General features: G+C 50.7%; 1 protein-coding gene across 4 annotated transcripts in view; it reads left to right on the top strand.

Annotated features, from left to right (window-relative positions):
* Positions 1-25880, top strand: part of MLST8 (MTOR associated protein MLST8) — a 140555-nt gene that overhangs the window by 31293 nt on the left and 83382 nt on the right. For all 4 annotated transcript variants that reach the window (XM_078664836.1, XM_078664839.1, XM_078664837.1 and 1 more), the window contains one exon: positions 13724-13886. In XM_078664836.1, coding sequence (XP_078520962.1) covers positions 13724-13886 — 163 coding nt within the window. The remainder of the gene's footprint in view (positions 1-13723; positions 13887-25880) is intronic.

The raw sequence follows: 25880 nt of genomic DNA, 5'->3' as shown, positions 1-25880 counted from the left end.
ACTCATTAATCAGGACCATTTATGTGGCCCAGTAGTAAAGGCGAAGGTCAGGGGCGCCCAGGCCCTATCATAGGTGGATGAGTGCATTTAGTGTGGGAGACTCTGGGGGTCCTTTGAATCCCGGTAAAACCTCATTGCCATGGATTGTAGGTCTGGAAAGAAAGAAGTAGAACAAAGGGGTAATTCTGTAATACATTGAGAAATGTAGGTAGGGCCAAAACTGTATACAAAGTGATATGGCCCTGCAAATTCAGGGGAAGGGTGGCCCAATTAACAAGATCTGTACATGTGCATGCCAGGATTGGTACAATGTTGAGATCCCATGCTACCTGTGGGTTGGATGTAATATGGAAGCCAAGATACTTGAAGGGACCCGAGGTGACCCTCAGTCAGGTTTCAAGTTTTGGCAGGAAGAGGGCCTACCAAGTGTATAAATTGTGGCTTTTCCCAATTAACCTGAAGGCCTACTGCATCACCATATTCCTCCAGCATTCTAAGGAGGCGTGGGAGAGTCATCCGGGGAGACTGCAGATAGAGCAGCATATCATCAGTATAGTGCGAGGAGAAACCTTGGACCTGGGCATCTGTTCTAATCCAGTTTGCTAGAGGATCAATCAACAAAGCAAAAAGCAACGGGACAGAGGGCATCCCTGTCTCTCTGTGCGGAATATGAAGGGCATGGAAAGAGTCTGATTGACCCGGACCCTCGCTACAGAGCAATCGTACAGTGCCTCAATTAGATCAAGAAGCCTAAGCCCAAAGTTCTTGCGGCAGAGAATTTGGAACGTATCAAAGGCTTTTTCATTATCAACGAGCGCAGCCGGGCCTGATAGCTGGTCAGTGTAAGGAAGGGCCGTCTGGAGTCTACGCAGACAAAGTCACGTGCTCCTACCTGGCATAAAGCCTTTTTGATCTTCATGGATCGATGTCCAGACATTCCATAATTTTTGCTAATATTTTGGATTCTATGTTTAACAAGAAAATGGGTCGGTAGGAGGCACAAAGTGTTGGCCTCCTCCCTAGCTTAAGGAGGGTGTTGACAGTGGCCGGGTCAGGAGGCAGAATTTTGATATGGTGTGCTTCCTAAAAAAGAGAGAGCAGATGGGGGGCCAGAAGGGTAGAGAATTTTTTGTAAAAGTTTGTTGGAAAGCTATTTGGGCCTAGTTGTTCCTAAACGGAGTAGCAGAGATGGCTGTCTGCACCTCCAATAGCGTGAAGGGGGGTCATACAGCCCTGAGCTGTGGGGCCATGACAAAGGATGGATTGGGAGCTTCGCTACAATACGGTGGGTCTATTCCAACAGCAGCAGGAAGCTACGGCTGTATGGTAAGTGATAATCTGCAATCACGGTGGTGATCTCAGCCAAGTCAGACGTGAGGTGTCCCTCTTGGGTCTGAATTGCCAGGACAATGCGAGGGCACTCACACCTCTGGGACAGCTAGAAGAGCAATTTGCCAGTCTTATTGCCATTTTCATAGAGTCGGTACTGATTTAAGGAGGCAGTCATATGGGCCGAATCAAGTAGTCTGCGTTTCAGTGCCCCATGAAGGTCCTCCAGTTGCTGCCTATGGGCCGTTGAAGGTAGGGCCCCACAGAATGCTCCAGCATAAGTGGCTGGGAATCTAAGAGTGTACGATCAAGTTTCCTATCGTGTTCGCGACCGTGGATTGCCGCTAGTGCCATACCACAAATGATTGTCTTAGACGTAGGGGAGTCCACTATGCATTGGATTAACTCAAAATATTCAGCGGTATCGACTCTCAGGAGATCCACCAGGGCGTTCTCATTAAGCCACAAAGTATTGTGCCTCCAGACACCCCGCTTCCCCTCACACCTTGACCCCAACTGCAGCTTGACTGGGGCGTGATCGGACAGACCGTGGGAGACGATATTGGTGTGTAGCACAAGTGATAGGGAGTCCATAGGAACAAAGAAATGATCAAGGCAGGAGTGCGTCTTATGGGAGGCAGAGCAGTGCGTGAATGCCCGATCCAGGGAGTGGCATCTATGCCAGACATCTACAAGGCTCCGAGAGTGTGCCCACCTATGGAGGGTCAGGATATTAGAGGAGGGGTACGCAGGGGAGGTATCAAGTCCCCTATTCATACTTGCACTAAAGTCTCCCACCAGTATGAAAGTGCCCAGTAGTGTCTGCAGCAGCACTCCAGAAAGGTCCACCAGCGTGGTAGCCACCAAAGTCTGAGGCACATAAACCCTGCCCGTCGTAAATGGCTGCTCCTTCAGCATACCCTCCAGGACAAGAGAGCGACCCCACATGTCACAATGGGAATTGAAGAACACAAGAGGTCATGAATGATATAAAAGTATCGCCACCCCTCCCCCTCCCCTGCTGAAGCTGGCGTGGAATCCCCTTGTGTAGTTATAGCGGGCAAGGAAGGGATAGTTGGCTCCCATCAAGTGGGTCTCTTGGAGCAACAACACTGCGGGGAGTGCTGCTGCTTATCCTAGAGCAGGACTGAGCCTCTCTTTCTTTTGTCACGGAGGCAATTAGCATTCCAGGTTAATACTTTTAGATGGTGGCCCATCGAAAGAGTGAGAGTAAGATTTGAGATAGGTGATGTAGGAAGGTGGCTACCTGACTATGGTTACCCCAGATTTTTTGCCTGTGTTTAGCTGGTTTTTTGACTTAGTTGACCTGGTTCCCTGCTAATCAGGGCCCCAGGCCATCTGCTCTCTCTGTAAAATGGATTCCATGTACCCTAGGTACATACCACAATTGGAAATGGACTCCTTGTCAGCCCCTGTATAATGCACTATAGGTGCCCAGGGCATAGGGGCCACCAAGGCCTACCAGGGGCTGCAGCATATCTTTTGCCACCCCTGGCTGGTTCTTAAATTGACACAACTGGCTGATCACTCAGCTGGGGTAAGGTGGTGTAATCACCCCTTGCTTAGATATAGTATACCTATATCTAAACCTATATCTGGACACATATTAACCTGTGAGCCACTCCTATGGAAGGCCTCATCAATCCTGGAGGCAGAGTGCGTGGTTTCATGTGAGATGGAGCTCTAGCATGAGCTGAGCCTGTCTGCAGCTGTCGGGAACAACTCCCTAAGCTGTTTCAGGATAACGCCATACCATATACTCTTAAGTGCCTTATAATCCTCGCGGTTATATAGCAACTCTGGTTTGGCTTTATCAAGACATGTCGTGTTTGGTGTCATACGATTTGGAATACTATCCCCTCGCCAGTTCTGGCGACGGGGATAGCATTCCACCCCTCTAGAGGGGTAAGACATGTTACTTTACTTAAATGCGGTTAATTTCTAAAAGGACCTTAGATCCACAAAATGGATGCCTCTGCCACAGACAAGAGTCTGACCCCCTGAAGCTGACCGAAACTCAGCCAAATGGGGCCTGGACAAAGGGTTTCCTGTTGCAGGGAGGTGTTACACCCCCTCAGACAGGAGATAGTGGATTGTAGCAGGGAGGTTTGAAAGAAACCAGACACTGCATGGGGAGCACAAGGCTGCCCCTTGCATAATCCGGCCAAACCGGTTCTGGGGCACTCCAGCCCTCGTGCCAGGGCGGCCTGGATCAAAGGAAGGGGGTATATCCACCCACTTCCTGGGTCCCACCCATAGGAGGGGACCTAGCAGGTAATCCAGCCCCCAAAATTAGTATAAGACTGGGAGCAGTGCCAATGCACTTTAGATCATCCTGAAATCACCTTTAAACTAAGAAGACGACTGGACTTCGACATTCTGATGAACAGAAGACTGAAGAGCATCTCCCTTGTGGCCTAGGAGGGGCCACCCTGTGAACACAGACACCACCCAGCACCTCGACGTCTGCTTTGCCGCCGCCTCCCGCCGGAGCCCGAGTGCAGAGCCTGACAAGACCCAGCTTCCCAGACTTCTCCCAGCCCGATCCACAGTCCCTGCAAAGAAGGGACCCGTGGAGGCACCAAGAGACGTGGGAGCGGACATCTTGAAAGACCCCCGAGACGCTGACTGCGCAGCACCCGAGGCACCCTCGACTCTGTGCTTTGGGGTTTGAGAAGCCCCACAATCGAGCAGCATTTGCACCAAAGATCAGCTCTCCAGCATCTCCACGATCTGCGTGGGGCCCTTTTGCTTTGTGCCACTCGACTCGCCATCCCGGCCGCTTGTCACGTGGTCAGCGGCCATCTTGGCGACGAAACCTACGATTTACACTGTGGGTCTGGTTGCTCCAGACCTGCCCTCGCTCCTGTAGAAAGGAGTACCCGCTCTGACCTTGCTGGTCCGAGTAATAAGCCTTTTTCACTTTCCCCGTGGCTTGCATTAGCCAAGGCTTGTTTGCTTCAATCGAGTTGCCGACACCGCCATCAGCTAGAGCCTTCGAGGGACAGCTCGTGATCGACTCCTGGACGTCCTTGACATCTTCGTGTCCACGTGGCTGCAGAGAGAAGCAACACCTCATCACCTGTTTGCACCCGACTTTGCCTGGTTCCAATCTGGTTCCACGGTGGTCACTGGTCAGTGACTTTGAACACTGTCCCCTCTGCTTTCAGGTCTTCACCACTTCAGATCCACCCTTGGATCCACCGGACACTTCTCCTTCACATCGCCTGCAGCATCTTCAGCTTCAAGCGCCAAGAACCTGCGTGTCAAAACCTGACGCCACTTCGACCCTGTGCACCCGCTTCCTGTGGGTGAGGTAACTTTGCTCCGCCGGTGTTCCCACACTGGTACACATCTCTAGGGTCTGTGTCTTAAGTTTTGTTCCTCTAGGTTCAGCGGAAGTGTCCTTAAACTTTAACTTTACAACTTTTACGCACCATTGGTTAACATTGGTGCATGCGTGCGCTTTCCGCACTGCTCCCGAATCCCGTGGGCCGTTCCCGACTTCAGCATTGCTTGTCCCGACTGCTCCCAGCGATTCCCTAGGCCCTAGGCCTAACCACTGCTCGAGTGGCATCTCTTATACCACTTGTTTAGTATATGGTTTGAGTGGCCACCCGCCCTCATCCATAATTGTGCAACTTTGTATGTTTAAACAGTGCTTTTGATTTAACGCTTGTGCCCCTTTATTCATAAAGAATACTGGGGATTGTTTTTAGTAATAAATACATATATTTTTATAATATATACTTGTGTGGTGTCCTTTCATTTGGTATTACAGGATTGTATGTGGTAAAACAGCTCGCTTAACATGACCTCTTAAGTTAAGCCTTTAGGCTGCTTAGTCCATGCTACCCCTAGGATAGCTTGTCTAATAAGGTTGACTTACAACCAGACACCATAAGGGATTGTTTGGTCTGATAACAGGTGGTTCCAGAATTGGAAACATCACCTATCAGGCCAACTTCTCACATTGGTGAGCAGCGGTGCGGATTTGAGCTTGCTGTTGTTTTACCATTGCAATCTTTTATCAAATTGAAAGATCACATCAAGTACCTCTAGGTACATATAAATCAAAAGCTTAGCATATTAAGTTCTACTGAACTTAGTAGTTGTAGATTAAAGGGATTAGCACACCCTGACTACAACTCACTAGTAAGGTACAGTAGGAAAACACTTAGTGTAGGTAGGTGCATCACTTACACCACACTAGAGTCATGTCTGACACAGGAAAAGCCTCAGGGTCTACTCCTGTGACAGTTGACCTTACCCAGGCAACTTCCAGCTATGACAAACTAACCCGAAAGGACTTGGTTGCCTTGTGCAAATCAAGAGGGTTAAAAAGGGGCAGAAGCCCCACCTGTCCAATCCTGATAGCCATTCTAGAACAGGATGACTTAGAAAGGGCGAAGGGAATTCCCCTAAGGTCAGGAGATGGAGAGAACCCACCTGTAACTGGTACCCCTCAGGAGGAAGAAGGAGAAGAAGGAGAAGAGGGGGATGAGGACTCAGAGGTTGAGGACACAGAAGACCAGGATCAGGAGGGTAGCCAGGTTGGAGTTGCCAGGCTTAGCCAGGCCAACTTAAACCTACTGGGGAATGGAGAGGGCCAGCACCTCCCCAGATCCTATAGCATTCTCCCAGGCAACAGAAGAGTGAGATCTCCCTCAGGGGACTCTCATATTTCTAGTGCCTCAAGGGAATCACAGAGAGGCATGACTGCTTCTCAAAAGCTAGAGCATAGGGCCAGAATGAGGGCTGTCTAACTCCAGATAGAGAGGGAGGAGGTAGCCTTGGCTCAAGCTAGACTTGCCTTGGCAAGAGAGCAAAAATTGTGTGGCTTAGATGCCACTGGTGGCAGCAATATTCCTAAAGAGAAACCCAGGTCCTATGATAGTAGAAACCTGACAAAGATTGCGCCCCCCTACAAGGAAGGGGATGACATCCACAAGTGGATAACTGCTCTTGAGAGAGCCTGCATGGTACAGCAGGTTCCTGAGGAACAGTGGGCAGCAATCTTATGGTACTCCTTTTCAGAGAAAGGGAGAGATAAGCTCCTCACTGTTAGACATGAGGATGCAAACAATTACAAAGTCCTGAAGAGTGTTCTGATAGATGGGTTTGGCTTAACCACTGAACAGTACAGGTTGAAGTTCAGAGACACCCAGAAGACACAGACTCAGGACTGGACTGATTTTGTTGATTGTGCAACTAAGGCTCTGGAGGGTTGGCTACATGGCAGCAAAGTACATGACTTTACAGGATTGTATAATTTGATTATGAGGGAGCAGATCCTAAGTAATTGTCAGAACCAGCTCTTACACCAGCACCTGGTGGACTCTGATCTGACCTCTCCCCAAGAATTGGGAAAGAAGGCAGACAAGTGGGTCAGAACCAGGATTAGGCCTAAGAATCAGGACAGTAACCAGAAGAAGGAGTCTACCAAGCCTCAAGATAAGGGTGGGGATAAAAATAAAGAAAAGACTTCCCCAGGCCCCAAAACTCCAAGAATGGGGGTGGGTCCCAAGACACTTCTTCAACAGAGAAAAAGCCTTATTGTTATGCCTGTAAACAGGTTGGGCATTACAAAACAGACAACTGTTGTCCCAAGAATAACAATAAAGAGAATATACCTCCAAAGCCAGCTCCAACACCTCCTGTTACTGTCAGCAGTAATCCCCCAGGAAGTGGGAGCACACCCAGGAATCTGGGTGGGTTTACTTTTGGAGCACAGGAGGACCCTGGCCTATCCAGGTCCCCCTCCCCAAATGATCTTGTTTATGAGACTGGCAGGGGGTTTGCCAACTTCTCTGATTGCCCAAATACTTTGAGCAAATATAGACAAGAACCCATCATCAATGGTTTGAAAGTTGAAGCTTTTAGAGACACAGGGGCTAGCATCACCATGGTGGCTGACTGTATAGTCCCCTCTAAGCAACTTTTACCTGGTGCCACATACCAGGTAACAAACATTGATGGCATCAAAACAAATCATCCCATGGCAGTAGTAAGTCTCAGCTGGGGAGGTGTCATTGGCCCAAAGAGAGTGGCAGTGTCATCAAACTTGCCTGTAGACTGCCTACTTGGTAATGATTTGGAAATCTCAGCCTGGGCTGAGGTTGAACAGGAAATCCATTCTAGAATGGTAAATTCCAATGGAAAGGTTAGTGGGGCTGTAATGGCTACAGCCCCAATCCAAGATGTCCTTCCTGAAAAGGTTGGTAGGGCTGAGAAACTCTCTGCCCCATCTTTAGCAAAAGCTCTTCCTGAACAGAATAGCAAAGCTGTTATGATAACAGCAGAAACCCAAACTGAGTCTCCTCCTGAAAAGGTTGGTGGGGCTGTGATGGCCACAGCCCAAACTCAAACTGATATGTGTGTTGTGAAACCTGAAATGATGGATAACTCCACACAAACTGAGAGCATGGAGGAGGAAGAGAAATCTCCCCCTCACCAGACTTTAGGACAGGATCAGCCTCCCCAGGGAACTGATCTTACCCCTGATGAAGGAACTGCCCCAGAGGTGGTTGGGCCTAGCCTGACAGAGCCTCTGATGGCGGTGGACCCTTCTCAGGTGGGACCCAGTCTGGAGCAGGTAACCTGCCCCTCTCTCCCTTGCCTTAGCCAGCCCAGGGCTGCAGAGGACAAGAAGGACAGTGAGACCCAGAGGGCCCCCTGTCAAATAAAGCACCCCCATCAACAGATTAGGGGCACCAAAACTAGTAGCCCTAGTGAGGTGAAAACTTTAAAAACTCCTGAGGGAGCCCCCTTAAAAACAGTTAGGGACCTCCCACAGATGGATTCTGTTGGGCACAGCCAAACCTGGGACCCAAAGGGCCCAAACCTGAACTGTCCCTCCAGCAAGCCAAACAGAGGGACCCAGCCTCCAGCTTTAGGTAGCCAGAGGTTGACCCTGAGAGCACAGTGCAACTCAGTTAAAGAAAGAAAGGCACACATGGTGGAAGATAATTGGAGGAAGCCAAGCCCTAACTTAGTAGAGCCTCACTTCAATACTCCATATCCAAACCAGCCTTTAACTTTGCATAAACACACCCAAGGTAGTGATTCCCTATGGTGGAGACCCTCTAATACCCAAAGGGTGAGGGACTGCTTAGTGGACCATGAGCCAGGGGGTACCCATGCTAGTGCAGGTACTTCCTTATATGGCCACTCAGGCAATATAGGCTTACCTGGCCAAGGATAGCCTTATCTCCTTTCGTTTGGGGGGGGGTTATGTAGGAAGGTGGCTACCTGACTATGGTTACCCCAGATTTTTTGCCTGTGTTTAGCTGGTTTTTTGACTTAGTTGACCTGGTTCCCTGCTAATCAGGGCCCCAGGCCATCTGCTCTCTCTGTAAAATGGATTCCATGTACCCTAGGTACATACCACAATTGGAAATGGACTCCTTGTCAGCCCCTGTATAATGCACTATAGGTGCCCAGGGCATAGGGGCCCCCAAGGCCTACCAGGGGCTGCAGCATATCTTTTGCCACCCCTGGCTGGTTCTTAAATTGACACAACTGGCTGATCACTCAGCTGGGGTAAGGTGGTGTAATCACCCCTTGCTTAGATATAGTATACCTATATCTAAACCTATATCTGGACACATATTAACCTGTGAGCCACTCCTATGGAAGGCCTCATCAATCCTGGAGGCAGAGTGCGTGGTTTCATGTGAGATGGAGCTCTAGCATGAGCTGAGCCTGTCTGCAGCTGTCGGGAACAACTCCCTAAGCTGTTTCAGGATAACGCCATACCATATACTCTTAAGTGCCTTATAATCCTCGCGGTTATATAGCAACTCTGGTTTGGCTTTATCAAGACATGTCGTGTAAGGTGTCATACGATTTGGAATACTATCCCCTCGCCAGTTCTGGCGACGGGGATAGCATTCCACCCCTCTAGAGGGGTAAGACATGTTACTTTACTTAAATGCGGTTAATTTCTAAAAGGACCTTAGATCCACAAAATGGATGCCTCTGCCACAGACAAGAGTCTGACCCCCTGAAGCTGACCGAAACTCAGCCAAATGGGGCCTGGACAAAGGGTTTCCTGTTGCAGGGAGGTGTTACACCCCCTCAGACAGGAGATAGTGGATTGTAGCAGGGAGGTTTGAAAGAAACCAGACACTGCATGGGGAGCACAAGGCTGACCCTTGCATAATCCGGCCAAACCGGTTCTGGGGCACTCCAGCCCTCGTGCCAGGGCGGCCTGGATCAAAGGAAGGGGGTGTATCCACCCACTTCCTGGGTCCCACCCATAGGAGGGGACCTAGCAGGTAATCCAGCCCCCAAAATTAGTATAAGACTGGGAGCAGTGCCAATGCACTTTAGATCATCCTGAAATCACCTTTAAACTAAGAAGACGACTGGACTTCGACATTCTGATGAACAGAAGACTGAAGAGCATCTCCCTTGTGGCCTAGGAGGGGCCACCCTGTGAACACAGGCACCACCCAGCACCTCGACGTCTGCTTTGCCGCCGCCTCCCGCCGGAGCCCGAGTGCAGAGCCTGACAAGACCCAGCTTCCCAGACTTCTCCCAGCCCGATCCACAGTCCCTGCAAATAAGGGACCCGTGGAGGCACCGAGAGACGTGGGAGCGGACATCTTGAAAGACCCCCGAGACGCTGACTGCGCAGCACCCGAGGCACCCTCGACTCTGTGCTTTGGGGTTTGAGAAGCCCCACAATCGAGCAGCATTTGCACCAAAGTTCAGCTCTCCAGCATCTCCACGATCTGCGTGGGGCCCTTTTGCTTTGTGCCACTCGACTCGCCATCCCGGCCGCTTGTCACGTGGTCAGCGGCCATCTTGGCGACGAAACCTACGATTTACACTGTGGGTCTGGTTGCTCCAGACCTGCCCTCGCTCCTGTAGAAAGGAGTACCCGCTCTGACCTTGCTGGTCCGAGTAATAAGCCTTTTCACTTTCCCCGTGGCTTGCATTAGCCAAGGCTTGTTTGCTTCAATCGAGTTGCCGACACCGCCATCAGCTAGAGCCTTCGAGGGACAGCTCGTGATCGACTCCTGGACGTCCTTGACATCTTCGTGTCCACGTGGCTGCAGAGAGAAGCAACACCTCATCACCTGTTTGCACCCGACTTTGCCTGGTTCCAATCTGGTTCCACGGTGGTCACTGGTCAGTGACTTTGAACACTGTCCCCTCTGCTTTCAGGTCTTCACCACTTCAGATCCACCCTTGGATCCACCGGACACTTCTCCTTCACATCGCCTGCAGCATCTTCAGCTTCAAGCGCCAAGAACCTGCGTGTCAAAACCCGACGCCACTTCGACCCTGTGCACCCGCTTCCTGTGGGTGAGGTAACTTTGCTCCGCCGGTGTTCCCACACTGGTACACATCTCTAGGGTCTGTGTCTTAAGTTTTCTTCCTCTAGGTTCAGCGGAAGTGTCCTTAAACTTTAACTTTACAACTTTTACGCACCATTGGTTAACATTGGTGCATGCGTGCGCTTTCCGCACTGCTCCCGAATCCCGTGGGCCGTTCCCGACTTCAGCATTGCTTGTCCCGACTGCTCCCAGCGATTCCCTAGGCCCTAGGCCTAACCACTGCTCGAGTGGCATCTCTTATACCACTTGTTTAGTATATGGTTTGAGTGGCCACCCGCCCTCATCCATAATTGTGCAACTTTGTATGTTTAAACAGTGCTTTTGATTTAACGCTTGTGCCCCTTTATTCATAAAGAATACTGGGGATTGTTTTTAGTAATAAATACATATATTTTTATAATATATACTTGTGTGGTGTCCTTTCATTTGGTATTACAGGATTGTATGTGGTAAAACAGCTCGCTTAACACGACCTCTTAAGTTAAGCCTTTAGGCTGCTTAGTCCATGCTACCCCTAGGATAGCTTGTCTAATAAGGTTGACTTACAACCAGACACCATAAGGGATTGTTTGGTCTGATAATCGGTGGTTCCAGAATTGGAAACATCACCTATCAGGCCAACTTCTCACAGGTGACCTGTACTGATGGGGGTGTGGGGGGGGTGCAGCATGCATGCTGCAAAGAAAGAAGTAGTAAACAATACCAAACCGACCAAACAAAACATAACTAAATCCTCCCTTCCCCTGCTACCTCCCACCCTACACTTCTCCTCCGGAAGCATCTGCCGCCCATCAAACATTACTACAATTAAATAACAACAATGAAACGTGGTTTGCGCCTCTTCGGCAATCACTGTGGCTCCCAGTTGGCATGTGGCAAAATTGTACTGGCCTATCATGGTCCAGCCTGGGCCACGAGGAATCTTCACTGACAGCAGAGTCAGGCGTGTTCCGCAACCCTCCTAGGATGCCATGACGCACCTCTACTGTTCCTGCGAAAGCTCCAATCCACTCGGAACATCTCGTGGCTCAAGCCTAGGGCAGCTCAGCTGATCAGACTTGGCATGGTGGGGTCTCAATGTGAAGCCCGCAATTCAACCTATCCCCACACTCTGCTTGGGTGATCAAAGAAAAATGTCTTCGCTTGAGAGACAACCTTTAGTTTGGCCGGATAGAGGAGCATGTATCGGAGTCCCATGTCACATAGCTTTTCCTCAACTGATTAGAAGGATTTCCTCTGGGATTTGACCAACCAGGCGGTGGGCGCCACAACAGTGCCCTGTGGGTGCATTCCATAAGGAAAACTGAGGATATCTGGTCAGCAGGAATAAAGTTTTGCAGCGAAGTTTCAAGGAATGTCTCCAGATAAGGCCCCTTGGCTCCCTCCGGTAAGACCATAAAGCGTAGATTATTGCTACGGGCGCAACCATCTGCGCCATCAATATGCAGCGCCATGTCAAATTTTGCAATTTGCAGAGTTTGGAACGTTCACTGCATCATCTGCACCATATCCTCCAGGACTTAAATACACCCCTCCGCAACTTGGCTGATCGAGTTACGCAAATCCTGATGGAGGAGCGAGACATCTGCCCTGACGTCCCCAATTTTAGTCTCTAGGCTGACCAGGACTCCTGGATTACAAACAGAAATGCCACATTATCTACTGGCTGTGCCAACGACGAGGCCTCTATGGTCGTAGGGTCCAAATCTTTAGACGGTACAGAGTCTGTTGGGGGCATGGATATGGCATTTTAATCGAGTTTGTGCTCCCTCTTAGCAGGTTTAACCTTGGCCATTGTGTGGAGGGCGAAAGGAGCCGGACCCACCAGTCCCCAAAGTGGGGCAGCACAAGCAGCACTCAACTCTGCCCACCCTAGAGGAATCTATTTGATGCCCGCCAGCGTTTTGCTGGGCCCGTCAGAGGCGACACAAGTGTCTCTAAGAACACGGGCTCCACATTCGCCACAGAGAACAACGGAGGGGGTGGGGATCAGTGGGTGGGGCCAGCCACAGCAATCAAGAGACGACCATCCAGCATAAAGAGACTTGCAAGCCGGGATCTGGCAGCGTCCAAGTGGATGACAAGGCGGCGCGAGAACTCCAAAAGGAAGGTCCCTCCAGCCACCGTGGCAAGGCAGGCCCAAAAGCTCACACCCCCTAGAGGCCCACTCAGGCTCATCCAGCCAGGTACCCCCAAAGAGGGCCGCCGGGGAAGCTCAGTTCCAGAAGATGCTCCTGTTGTTTTCTCTACATGTGGGGTTGCTTCCTGCGCCTCACCAGGAAGGCCACAGTAGTTCTCCGAGCAGCCTCCCTCATGTGCCTCCGCAACCACCAGGCAGCTGCGTCTCTCCCTGCAGCCAACGGCACCTCAGGGCAGGGTGAGCAGGTGAGTGTGGACCTTGACCGTGACCCAATGGAGCCGGTCTCTGGCATTTTGACCAGGGAAGAAGGCCGAGGCCTGTTAACAGACAGTGCGGCCCGCGATGCCGGGACTGCACGACGTCTGGAGTTTTTTCTCCCCAGGCTTCCTCCTCTCTAGGGCCGGTCTGAAGTCCCTCAAGGATGAGGGGTAGCCGAGACTGGGCAGTAATGACCTTGCGGAGGCCAGGATGATGCAGGATATGAGGAGCAGGGCAGGAGCTCGCTCACGGTGTGGCTTCCATCTTGTCTCATCGGTCACACCCCCCTGAGTTTCTAAAATTTTAAATTTAGTCCAAGAAATGCAATTACATATGAACATTTTAATTTGGATTCTTATGCATAAAGTATCTCCTAGTAACTGCCTACTTGACCAGTATTGAAAATGTGGTATGTGTCCTGTGGCTCTCTCTTTTTTTGATGGTGTGCTATGTTTAATGTTTGCTTAATTTGACAATTAATAAATATTTAAATCCAAAATCGATTGGAAAAGGTGGTGTCCTGTGGAACAACTTCATTTCCTACATTCTTGTGTACTTTATGCTCGCCTTTTGCTCTGTGCCTTTTTTTAAAATTAGTTCATTAATTGCCTCCACTTGCTCCCTGAAGGCTATCAGCACATCCGCATGTACGACTTAAACTCCAACAACCCGAACCCAGTTATCAACTATGATGGTGTGAGTAAGAACATCACCTCAGTCGGATTTCACGAGGATGGCCGTTGGATGTACACGGGAGGGGAGGACTGCATGGCCAGGATATGGGACCTCAGGTGATGGTTCTGTTCTATTTCCACATTCTGATATTCCCCTACACCAGTCCTTTGTCTTAAAACTTCCCCCACACACAGATGTACTTTAATGATTCAGTTGCTATCTTGGCATCAAGTAATCCGGAGTTGGTTGTTGTGCGCTGAGGCTGACTTGCATTGAGTTCTTGCATCCGGGTTCCTTCAAGCAGTAACCCTTGAAACATCGGCCATAAAATTTAATATTTTTTACAAAAAAGTTTTGCTGTAAAATTAACCACATTTACTTTCAAAATAATTTTGAAAATTGAATATAAAGAAATGTACTTTCATTGTGATCAGCTGAAATCAAGACTTAAGGAGTATTTCAAACTAAGACCATGGTTAGGGTGGGGTCGATAAACAATTTCAATGGGACTTTCTGAAAGAAGGGCTCCCAAACTACTTCAAAAACGTGCTCCCAGTAAATTTAGACGGTTTAGTTGAGTGTGTTTAGATGCTGTACATGCCCCAAAAAAGCATGGCAACGTCGAAGGTCTTCAAACTAAGACTTTGCTTTTGTGCTTGAGAGACAAGGTAGGTAATTTGTCACATGATGTATTGTCCTCTTGTGGCAAATTAAATGGCCTAATATGCAAATTATGCAGCAAGTCGCTTAGTTTTGGGTTGGAAAAATACTTATATTTTAGTTGCTATTTGGGTTGTTTCGGGAATCACTAGATTATTTTTAAAAAGAGCTCTATTGGAGCCTAGGAAAAAATAAAGGCTTGTTAGATTTAAAAAATCTTATTTTGCTATGACTTTACTTTTTACTTGTGATATAGAAAGTTGTTTTAGTTTATATATGATGATTTTGATATGATATATGTTTCCTACTAGCCGTGTTCATCTTTTTTTATTCAGGTTAGAAAAACTTGGACGGACCAATCTAACTGGTTCTGTAGTAGGGGATCTCTGTGTATAGTCATAATCTAGTGAATAGTCCCGCCCATGTGCGTGGACCCCGGAGCAATCAAAAATAATCTCTTACAGTGTCGAAAAAATGCAGAACTGCACAGACACTTAAGAGAGAATTTAAAGACAGATAATGCAGCCTATAAAGGCTACACTGTCTAGTACTTCAACTAGAAATTCCACCACAAAATCCACGAAACCGCAAAGCCTGTACAGATTTCCCTTGCTTTAACAGCAAACACCCTCTGGAATGATAGAGAGAAGAACCTGGACAGACAAGCCCCATAGGCTGCCATTATGTGGCTCTGAATAGGATACTGTGCCTTTAAGAGAACCTTCCAGAACTTCACAGTATCCCAGAATGCACTGCAGGTCTCAGTTACTTTCAGTTCTTTTTTCCGGCTCCTGCAAGCAGGACCCTGGAGCATTGAGCTCTCCCTTTTCAAGGGTTTATTGGTGTTTTTTCACTATAATTTCGATTTGAGTGCTTCTGAAGTACTTTTGTGCTGTTCTTCTTGGTTTTTGCTCCTTTTTGATGTCAAATATGCCTGCATTATTTGACAAATGCCCGGAGTGCTCCAGGAAGAAGGCAAAATCAGACTCCCATGAGGTGTGTATCCTCTGCCTTCCCTCTTCCCACATCCCTGAGGAGTGTGGGATTTGTCAAGGCTTCTCTGGCAGGACCCCGAAGGAAAGAAAGAAGATCAGGCTTCAGGGCCTCGAGGAAAGAAGGCTGAAGGCGCAAGGTGGGTCTGGAGGGGCTTCTTCTGCCCATGCTGAGGCCTCTGGGGGGCTCCCCAGGGGCAGGAAGACCAGCAAACGTCCCTATTCTCCGTCTGGGTCGGTGGCACTGACCACGACGTCGAGAGGGATGACCACGGCCTGTTCCCCATCTCCCCAGGGCTCTGGGTCGAGGAAACGTCGAAGGTCGACGTCGAGGGAGTTACACAGGCCGCCGTCGAATCTTTTGACTGTTTCGTCGTCGTCATCGTCGGCGTCGAGTGATCGGCGTCGACGGGCCCGGCGTCGGCGCTCGCCGTCGAGGCGACACCGCCGTTCGCCGTCGACGAAGAGGAAGCGATCGTCGTCGAGGGGATCCTCGTCATCGAGGCCGTCGTCGAGGCGGAAGAGGTCGCCGTCGAGGCGGAAGAGATCGCCGTCGAGGCGGAAGATGTCGCCGTCGAGGTCGCCGTCGAGGCTAAGAGGTCGTCGTCGAGGCGCAACAGGTCGTCGTCGAGGTGGACGAGATCGACGTCGAGGCTTGGAAGGCGGTCGACGCCGAGGCATGGAAGACGGTCGACGCCGAAGAGGCGCTCGACGTCGAGGGGCCTACGCTCGCCGTCTGGTCACCGTTCTTCGACGTCGAGGAAGCGTGGTGAGAGGCCAGATGCTGTGGGGGGCTCTCCACAGTCCGGATCTGGAAAGGAAGGCGGGTCACCGGGATCGGTGTACTCCGAGGTGTATACTCCTAAGAAGACTGTTACACCCCCGCCTCCGTTGCCGAGGGGTCTCCCTCCTAGGGCTCCGATCCCTCCTCCGTTACCTCCTCTGCCGCCACTTCCACAGGTGCCGTGGCCTCATGTACCAGAAAAGCCGCCCCCGGTTCCACCGAGGTCGGTCTCGTTGCCCAGGCTTCCGACCCCTCCCAAAGGGACTCCTAAGCCTCAGGTCCCGTCCAAGCCCAAGACGCCCGCAGAGCGTCCCAGACCTAGGAGATCACGGTCGCGCTCCGGACGGAGAGGAAGATTAAGGAGTAGACACAGGACCTCCACCAGATCTAGGCATCGCCATAGGAGGCGAAGATCGAGGTCCCGTACGGACTCCTCTAGGACTCGCTCCTATTCACCTACCTTATCGGACTCCCCGGAGACTAGGGTGTCTCCGGTAGACGACATCAGCACATTCCAGGAGGTTCTCCTGAGGGGGGCTGCGAAGTTGGGTATCACGGTGACGGCTCCTACACCTACGACGTCCGTGATATTCGAGACTCTTCACAAGAAGCACCTGTCTCGCCCTCTGCTGCCATTGGTGCCAGGACTGGTCGAACCTGCGGAGGAGGTGTTCCTCACGCCTGCGGTAGTGAAGGCTGCTCCCTCCCGACTTCTAAAGAAGTACAGGGCACCGGATTCGGACCCGGCCTTCCTGCGAATGGACCCAGTGCCCGATTCCGTGATAGTGACGGCGGCCAGGAAGTTGCATTCTACCTCCCCGTCATCCACCGTGCCGCCGGACAAGGAAAGCCGTTGGATTGATTCGGCTGGAAGGAAGGCTTGTGGGACTTCTTCCACCACTATGAAGGCCTCCAGCGATTCGGCGTTGCTGGGGCGGTACGGACGTGCGCTCTGGGATTCCCTGGAACAGTTCGCGGACATTCTGCCACGCGACAGGAGGGAGGACTTCCAAGAAATTGTTAAGGAAGGGATGCTGGTTTTGAACCAGGCCATCAGTGCTGCTGCGGATATCTCGCTGTTGGCGGCACATGGTTACTGTCTCGGGGTCAACCAGCGCCGCCATGCTTGGCTCAGACTTACGTCACTCAAGCCTGAGGCGCAGCAGCGGGTGGCCAATCTGCCTTTTTCCGGTGAAACATTATTCGGAAAACATGCCGACGATGAAATGGCCCGCATGAAGGCTGAGGCTGAGAAGCCCAAAGACAAGAAACCCTACCGCCCGTTCCAACGACGGTTCGGTTCGCAGGGGAAAGGACGAGGACAATCTTCGGGACAACAGCAGCAACATCAACAGCAGCAGTTCCGGAGACCCTTTCAGAAACGCCAGAGGGGTAGAGGTGGACAGCAGTCCTCTACCGTGAACAAAGGCCCGGCCGGGTCTCGACCCTGAGTGGTTACTTCCCCTTCATCCGTTACCCGCTCCGGTGGGGGGAAGCGTTCAATTTTTTCTGGCAGAGTGGAGAAAAATTACTCAGGACAAGTGGGTGCTGAATATTGTTTGCAATGGATACAGTCTTCGGTTCACCAGCCCTCCTCCATCGATTCCTCCGGTCAGCTCGCAGTATCAGCTGCGCGAGCTCCAGGCGGAGGCCGATATCCTGTTAAGGAAAAGGGCGATAGAAGCCGTACCTCTGCCTCAAAGAGGAAGAGGTCTGTACTCCCGGTTCTTTCTGGTCCGCAAGAAGGACAAGAACGAGTTCAGGCCCATTCTAGACTTGCGACAGGCAAACAAGTGGATTCGCAGAGAAAAGTTTTGCATGTTGTCGGCACCAATCACTATCAGTACACGGTACTTCCGTTCGGGCTGAAGTCTGCGCCCAGTACTTTCTCGAAGTGCATGGCAGTGGTAGCGGCACACCTGCGGAAGAACAAGGTGTTTGTCTACCCGTACCTGGACGACTGGTTGATCAAGGCCTCCTCCTTCTCGGAAGCTCAAGCGCACTTCCAGAAGACGTGCGTTCTATTGAACAAGCTGGGGTTGCACATCAACATGTCCAAGTCTGTTCCGACTCCGGTCCAGTGCATTCAGTACTTGGGAGCCTCCATCAATACGCTGTCAGCAAGCGTGTCTCCTTCGGAGGAGCGACGATTATCACTCCTTCGGAAGGCTCAGGCTCTCATGACCACTCCATCTACGACGGTGAGGACGGTGTCTTCTCTACTGGGATCGATGGCCTCTTGCATCTTCCTGACGCCACATGCGCGACTGCACATGAGACCGCTGCAGGAGTGCTTGGAGGATCAGTGGGACCCGAGGAGAGGATCTTGGGACGACAAGATACGACTGTCTCTGCATGCTCTTCAGTCTCTGAAGTGGTGGTGTTCAGCGGAGAATCTCCTGAGAGGGGTTCCCTTCCACAAGGACATTCCCACACAGACTATCGTGACGGATGCTTCTCTCCAGTGATGGGGAGCGCACTCCGGAGACTTACAGATTCAAGGGACGTGGTCCCGGACGGAGTCCACGTACCACATCAATTTCCTGGAACTCAGAGCTGTTCACTTGGCACTGAAGGCTTTTCACCCGTCCTTCCAGACCGACTCTCTGCTTGTACAGACGGACAATACGACCACGATGTATTACCTCAACAAGCAGGGAGGCTCGAGATCCCGCACTCTGTCGCAGGAGGCGCAGGCGATCTGGCACTGGCTTCTGGCCCGAGGACTGACGATAACGGCCACACATCTACCAGGTGTGCAGAATGTTCAGGAAGACGAACTGAGCAGACTGATTCAGGAGAACCACGAATGGGTCATAAACGACGAAGTACTAGGAGAAGTCTTCGCAAGGTGGGGAACTCCAGACGTAGATCTGTTCGCCACCGCCGAAAACAGCAAATGCCGAGACTTCGCCTCCAGGTACTACCAGCCGGGGACGCTGGGGAATGCGTTATGGATCAACTGGTCGAACAGCTTTCTGTACGCTTTTCCACCCATTCCCCTGATTCCGACGGTTCTCATCAAGCTGTCCCAGTCCAGGACGCGGATGATACTGATTGCCCCGGAATGGCCCAGACAGTGGTGGTTCACGGACCTGCTTCACCGGTCTCTCCTTCCTCACATGAAGCTGCCGTGCAGGCCGGACCTTCTCACGAAGTTCGGGGGGCGGATGTTGCACCCCAACCTCTTGTCTTTGAGTTTGGCGGCATGGCTCCTGAGATAGTGCAATATGGCCATCTGAATCTCCCAGAGGATTGCATCGACATACTGAAGGAGGCTAAGCGATCTTCCACTAGGACTTCTTATGCTTACAAGTGGAAGAGGTTTTGCATCTGGTGCAAGTCCAAGAACTATGACCCTACGACATGCAAGGAGGATGTCATCCTTCCATATCTACTACATCTGGCGCAGTCTGGTCTTAATGTCCATTCCATTAAGGTTCATATGGCTGCTTTGACTGCCTACAGGAAATGCCCTTCACAGACTTCCTTCTTCCAGATCCCTGTGATCAAAGATTTTTTGGAAGGCTTGAAGAAAGTATTCCCTCCTGTCAGGCTTCCTTCGCCTTCATGGGAATTGAATGTGGTGCTGTCCAGATTGATGAAGGAGCCTTTTGAACCTATTCATAAGGCTTCGTTGCAGCACCTGTCCTGGAAGGCGGCGTTCCTCGTGGCCATTACATCGGCCCGCAGGGTGAGTGAAATTCAGGCGTTGTGTTGCCAAGAACCTTATACTGTATTTCATGCTGCTAAGGTTGTTATGCGTACTCACCCTAAATTTCTTCTCAAGGTTATTTCTGATTTTCATGTCAACCATGGGCTTGCCGTTCTATTCACTAGATTATGACTATACACAAAGATCCCCTACTACAGAAGGAGTAGTTTCTGTCCTGTAACTCCAGTTCTGTAGTAGGGGTATCTCTGTTATAGTCATAAGCGCCCGCCCTCCTCCCCGGTGGAGAGTTTTTCATGTAAGGAATGCTACAGGTCTGGCGTGTTACGCCTTCAAAAAGAACTGAAAGTAACTGGGACCTGCAGTGCATTCTGGGATACTGTGAAGTTCTGGAAGGTTCTCTTAAAGGCACAGTATCCTATTCTGAGCCACATAATGGCAGCCTATGGGGCTTGTCTGTCCAGGTTCTTCTCTCTATCATTCCAGAGGGTGTTTGCTGTTAAAGCAAGGGAAATCTGTACAGGCTTTGCTGTTTTGTGGATTTTGTGGTGGATTTTCTAGTTGAAGTACTGGACAGTGTAGCCTTTATAGGCTGCATTATCTGTCTTTAAATTCTCTCTTAAGTGTCTGTGCAGTTCTGCATTTTTGTGACACTGTAAGAGATTATTTTTGATTGCTCCGGGGTCCACGCACATCGGCGGGGACTATTCACTAGATTATGACTATAACAGAGATACCCCTACTACAGAACTGGAGTTACAGGACAGAAACTACTCCTTATCCAACACTGCAGTGCCTGGCACCACAAGGGTTTGTTAAAAGAACCCTCACACACCAACCTAGTTGGTATCACGCTTCATCATCGGGTTCCCAGCTGAGTAGCTGAATGCTACTCAGCTGTGCTGCGATACCTGGTGCCAGTATTGTTCTGTTTTATAATTGAAACTGTGCAATTAACAGGTTAACAGAACACTAAGCTTTTGCCTAAAAGCCCTTCTTCCCTTATGTCTAAATTGTACGTTAAGCTGGCTACAGGCTTGTGCCCCGCCTTGTATATTGTTTGTAAATTGTGTGTTCGAGGCATGTGGGCTGCTGAATTTATATCTATGCATAGATCGCCGCCTAGTGTTGGGTCCGGATGATTGCACATTGTTGTCCTGGAAGAGTCTTCGAAGTATCACAAGATAGGTGGCTCCTCCCCTGGACTACAGTGCGCATGGGCATCCCCTCCATGCTCAGCTTGTTTTTTTCCGCCATTGGGTTCGGATGTACCTCTTAACTCACGTTCGGAATATACTCTTTTTCGAGGCCAAAAGGCCTTAGGGGCGTCGGTATTGTCTTTCGTTCGGTGCCTTTTACCTTTCCAGTTCTTTGAACTAGACTTCGGAAGACTTTTTTGCCTTTTGACACCAAAGGCCCCTCGACGATCGACGATGGAACGGAGTCCGTTCAAGCGCTGCCCCGTCTGCAACTCAAAATATCCACACATCGACGTGCACCCGGTGTGCAACAAATGTCTCTCACGGACCACGACGAGGCCAGCTGCATGGCCTGTTCGAAGTTCAGGTCGAAGAAAACTCTCCGTCTTCGACGCGTGGCACGAGAGTCGGTGCGAGAATCGGCGCCAGACCCGGAAAACATCTTCGGTGGGGACGACGAAGAACATGTACAAGAAGAGGATCCGGAGCACTCAGATCCCGCGTCGGAGCCGGACTCCACCTACAACGAGGACGAGGAAGAACTATACGTCCATGATCAAGACATCGTCGAGGTAGGAGACGACGTACAACCTATCGGAGCCGTCGACGACGACTCCAGCGAGGAGCTAGGCCCAACCGCAGTAGCGGGGCCCCATAAAGACTCTTCCGTGGCTCAGGTCGAGGCATCGCCGGAAGGCCTTAGCCAAGATCTTCAACACCGTTCTCTAGTCCCGCTTTAAGGCCCGACTAAGAACATTTCCAAAGAGCCCTCAGTTCATCGGCCACGCTCAGTGGAGAAATCGAAACCGAAAGAAAAAGACACGAAATCGAAACCGACACTGGTTAAAACAACCATCGGCTCGACGACTTCGGAACCTTCCAAGTCGAAACGTGCGATCGACCCCTCGGGGTCGAAAGGGGGCGTCGAACCGAAGATCGGATCGAGTACGCCTGTGTCTACAGTGAAGCACGTCACGCTCCCGTCGACGTCGACTTCCGGCTCCAAAGATGGCGGCTCTTCCGAAGGACTCGAAGACCATCGATCCGAAGTTGAAGAAGCCGCTGTTGGTCAAGGCCTTCGACCCGAAGCCAAAAGTCGGAAAGAAAGTCCCTACCGCGTCGAAGCACAAGGGCGTTCCTGCAGCGCAACAACGGCTCGACTCGACGCAAGGCCTCAAACGCACTGAACCGTCGAAGTCGGTCGAATCGAAGACACCGCCTCCATCGAAGGCAGTCAGTACGTTGCCGATACTTACGGCGCCGATAAAGTTCGGACTACCCCCGACAGCTCGGCCTAAAACTGTTCAACATACACAGGCTACCGGATCTTCCAAGTCGACGTCCGTTTCTGCAGCCGCTCAGCCTCGGACGGAAGACGTTGTGTTCCAGCCACCGTCCCTCGACAACCAGTCGAAATTATACATCGACTCCGAATCAGGTCGACTCACCGTTTACAAGCGTAAGATCAGGCCTGAAGCGCCTATGGAACATTATAGGATACCACTAAAGAAAAAGAGAGACTCTACCACCTCTCCTATACTTTTTGAGCCCATGCAATCATATGGTCAGGACTATGGGCCAGATGTAGGTAATTCTATTTTACCGACTCATAAATACCGAATTTTACCGATTCGGTATTTATGAATCGGTAAAATAGAAGTACCGAGATGTAGGTAAATCCAGATGTGGATTTACCGAATCTTTAAAATTCGGTATTTACCGATTCGGTAAATACCGACCGGTAATGCCCCATTCATTCCTATGGGCTTTGAAGCCCATAGGAATGAATGGGGCATTACCGGTCGGTATTTACCGAATTGGTAAATACCGAATTTGACAAGGGTGCAGGGGGTGTCACTTTGACACCCTCTAGCACCCCCAAAAAAGGTTCGGGGGCCATGTGGCAGGCATACCTGCCCTAAGAGCAGGTCTGCCTGTCATATGGCACAGGTGTGCATGCACACATGTGCATGCACACCTGAATCGGTATTTTAACATCAAATACAATTTGATGGTAAAATACCGATTTTGTAGGCCTTGTGGGACTCAGAAGAGTCCCACCTACATATCAATTTTACCGATTCGGTAAATATACCGGTCGGAAAATTTACCGACCGGTATATTAACCGAATCGGTAAAATTACCGATTTCCCCTGTTTACCTGCCCCTACATCTCGGTAGCCAAATAACGGTCGGTAACGGCCGAATTCGGCCGTTACCGACCGGTATTTGGCTACCTACATCTGGCCCTATGCCTACTCTCCCACAAGGGAGGATGTGGAAGGAGGGGACAATGAGGACCAGTTTAACTATCCCATTGATACTGATCAAGATGAGCCCCAGCCGTGGGCTGACACTGTGGACCCTGCTGACCCACACACCACCCCTGATACTCTTTCATATGCCAACAAGCCTACGCCTACTGAAGATACTGCTGCGTTCAACGCGCTGATTGAGAGGGCGGCACATAACCATGACGTAGATATGCACGCTGACCCCGTGGAAGAAGACTTTCTTTTTGATACATTCTCCACATCAGAAAGGTCTATCAAAACTTTGCCTTTGCTCAAAGGGGTGCTCAAACATGCAAGTGACATTTTTAAAGAGCCCACTAAAGCACGGGTGGTAAACCCAAGAATTGAGAGGATGTACCGGCCGGCGCCCGTGGACCCTACCTACATCAAGGGCCAACTCCCACTGGACTCCTTAGTGGTGGCTAATGCTCGCAAAAGAGCAAACTCTCAGACAACGGGTGATGCTCCTCCTCCGGACAAAGAATCCAAGATCTTGGAGGCCTCTGGAAAACGTGTGGCAGCTCAAGTTGCTAATATTTGGAGAATCTCCAATACCCAAGCCCTGTTAGCAAGATATGACAGGGCACACTATGACACGTTAGAGCAGTTACTGCAACACCTGCCAGATGCTTATAAGGAGGGAGCAGAAATGCTTATACAAGAAGGGAAGTTAATCTCCAACGCGTCCATTAAGTGCGCGTTGGATGCGGCCGACACAGCAGCTAGGGCCATAAACACTAGCGTTATGCTCAGGAGGCATGCCTGGCTCCGCATCTCTGGATTTAAGTCGGAGATCCAAACTACCCTGCTCAATCAACCAGTAAACCCTGACTTCCTGTTTGGTCCGGAGGTAGACACCACTCTTGAGAAGATTAAGAAGGACACTGAAACTGCGAAATCCATGGGGGCTCTGCAGTCTCAACAGTTCAGGGGCGGTTCCTTTCGTCGCTCCGGTAACAGGGGAGCTTCAAGAGGACAAGCGTCGCAACAAGCTCAATACACCAAGGGAGGCACACAAACCACCTATAACAAGAACAATAGGGGTGGATACCGTGGGAACAGCAGCAAAGGCAGAGGACGTGGAACTAATAATACCAGATCCTCCGCCACTAACAAGCAGTGACGCCTTGTCGCTGCCCCCCGACCATATAACACCGGTCGGGGGGAGACTCCAGCAGTTCCTGCCAGTCTGGGAAAGCATTACCACGGACAGGTGGGTGAGACAACTTATACAACATGGTTATTGTCTAGAACTGACCTCCACTCCACCCAACATACCCCCAAGTCACCGTCCTATGTCCGCCGAGCACATGCACTTATTGCAGCAAGAAGTCATATCCATGCTGCAAAAAGGCGCCATAGAACTCATGCCTTTAGAACAACAGGGTACAGGGGTGTACTCGCTGTACTTCTTAATCCCAAAGAAAGACTGGTCTCTCCGGCCCATTCTAGACCTCAGACCTCTAAACCAATACATCCTGTCAGAACACTTTCACATGCTCATGCTGCAGCAAGTTCTGCCGTTGCTCAGTCAAGGAGATTTTCTAGCAACATTAGATCTGAAGGATGCCTATTTCCACATTCCCATTCACCCCAGTCACAGGAAATATCTCCGGTTCACCATCAACAACCAGCATTACCAGTTCAAAGTCCTGCCTTTAGGGGTCACTACAGCCCCCAGAGTGTTTACGAAGTGCTTAGCAACAGTGGCCGCGCATCTTCGGAGACAACACGTCCATGTCTATCCGTATCTGGACGACTGGCTTGTACAGTCAAAGTCAGCCCAGCAGTGTGCCGACCACATGTCCCGCACAATTCACCTCCTACACAGTCTGGGATTTTCGCTCAATTACCAGAAGTCCCATCTTCACCCCGCACACGTACAGCAGTACCTAGGCGCGGAAATCAACACGCTCGCTGCCACAGCGCAACCAAACGCAGCGAGAGTCAACAGCATGCAAGTGTTGATTCAAAAATTCAGGCCACAGCACTCACTCCCAGCGCAGGTGTTCATGCAACTAATAGGCATGATGGCCTCCTGCATCTTCATAGTCCCCCACGCGAGGCTACACATGGGTCCGCTTCAGGAATGCTTGGCGCGCCAGTGGAACCAGGCTCAAGGACAGCTAAAAGACCTAGTGTTGGTGACCAGTCGTGCATACAACTCTCTGCATTGGTGGAACACACACAACCTTTGCAGGGGACGACCGTTCCAAGAGCCTGTACCACAGATAGTGCTGACAACGGACGCATCTCTCCAGGGCTGGGGAGCACATGTCCTCCACTATACAGTGCAGGGACTATGGACACCGCAACAGCAGAAGATGCACATCAACCTACTGGAACTGATGGCAATCTTCATGGCGATGAAGGCATTCAAGTTGCATCTCTGCAACAAAGTCGTGCTGATCCGGACGGACAACATGACTGCGATGTATTACATCCAAAAGCAGGGAGGGACACACTCTCCACAGTTGTCCCATCTAGCCCAGAGCATGTGGAAGTGGG

Source organism: Lissotriton helveticus, chromosome 10 (genome assembly GCF_964261635.1).
Source record: "Lissotriton helveticus chromosome 10, aLisHel1.1, whole genome shotgun sequence".
In the NCBI taxonomy this organism is placed as follows: Eukaryota; Metazoa; Chordata; class Amphibia; order Caudata; family Salamandridae; genus Lissotriton; species Lissotriton helveticus.
The sequence above is the reverse complement of the archived record's forward strand: the minus strand, read 5'-3'. Positions and strand labels throughout refer to the sequence as shown.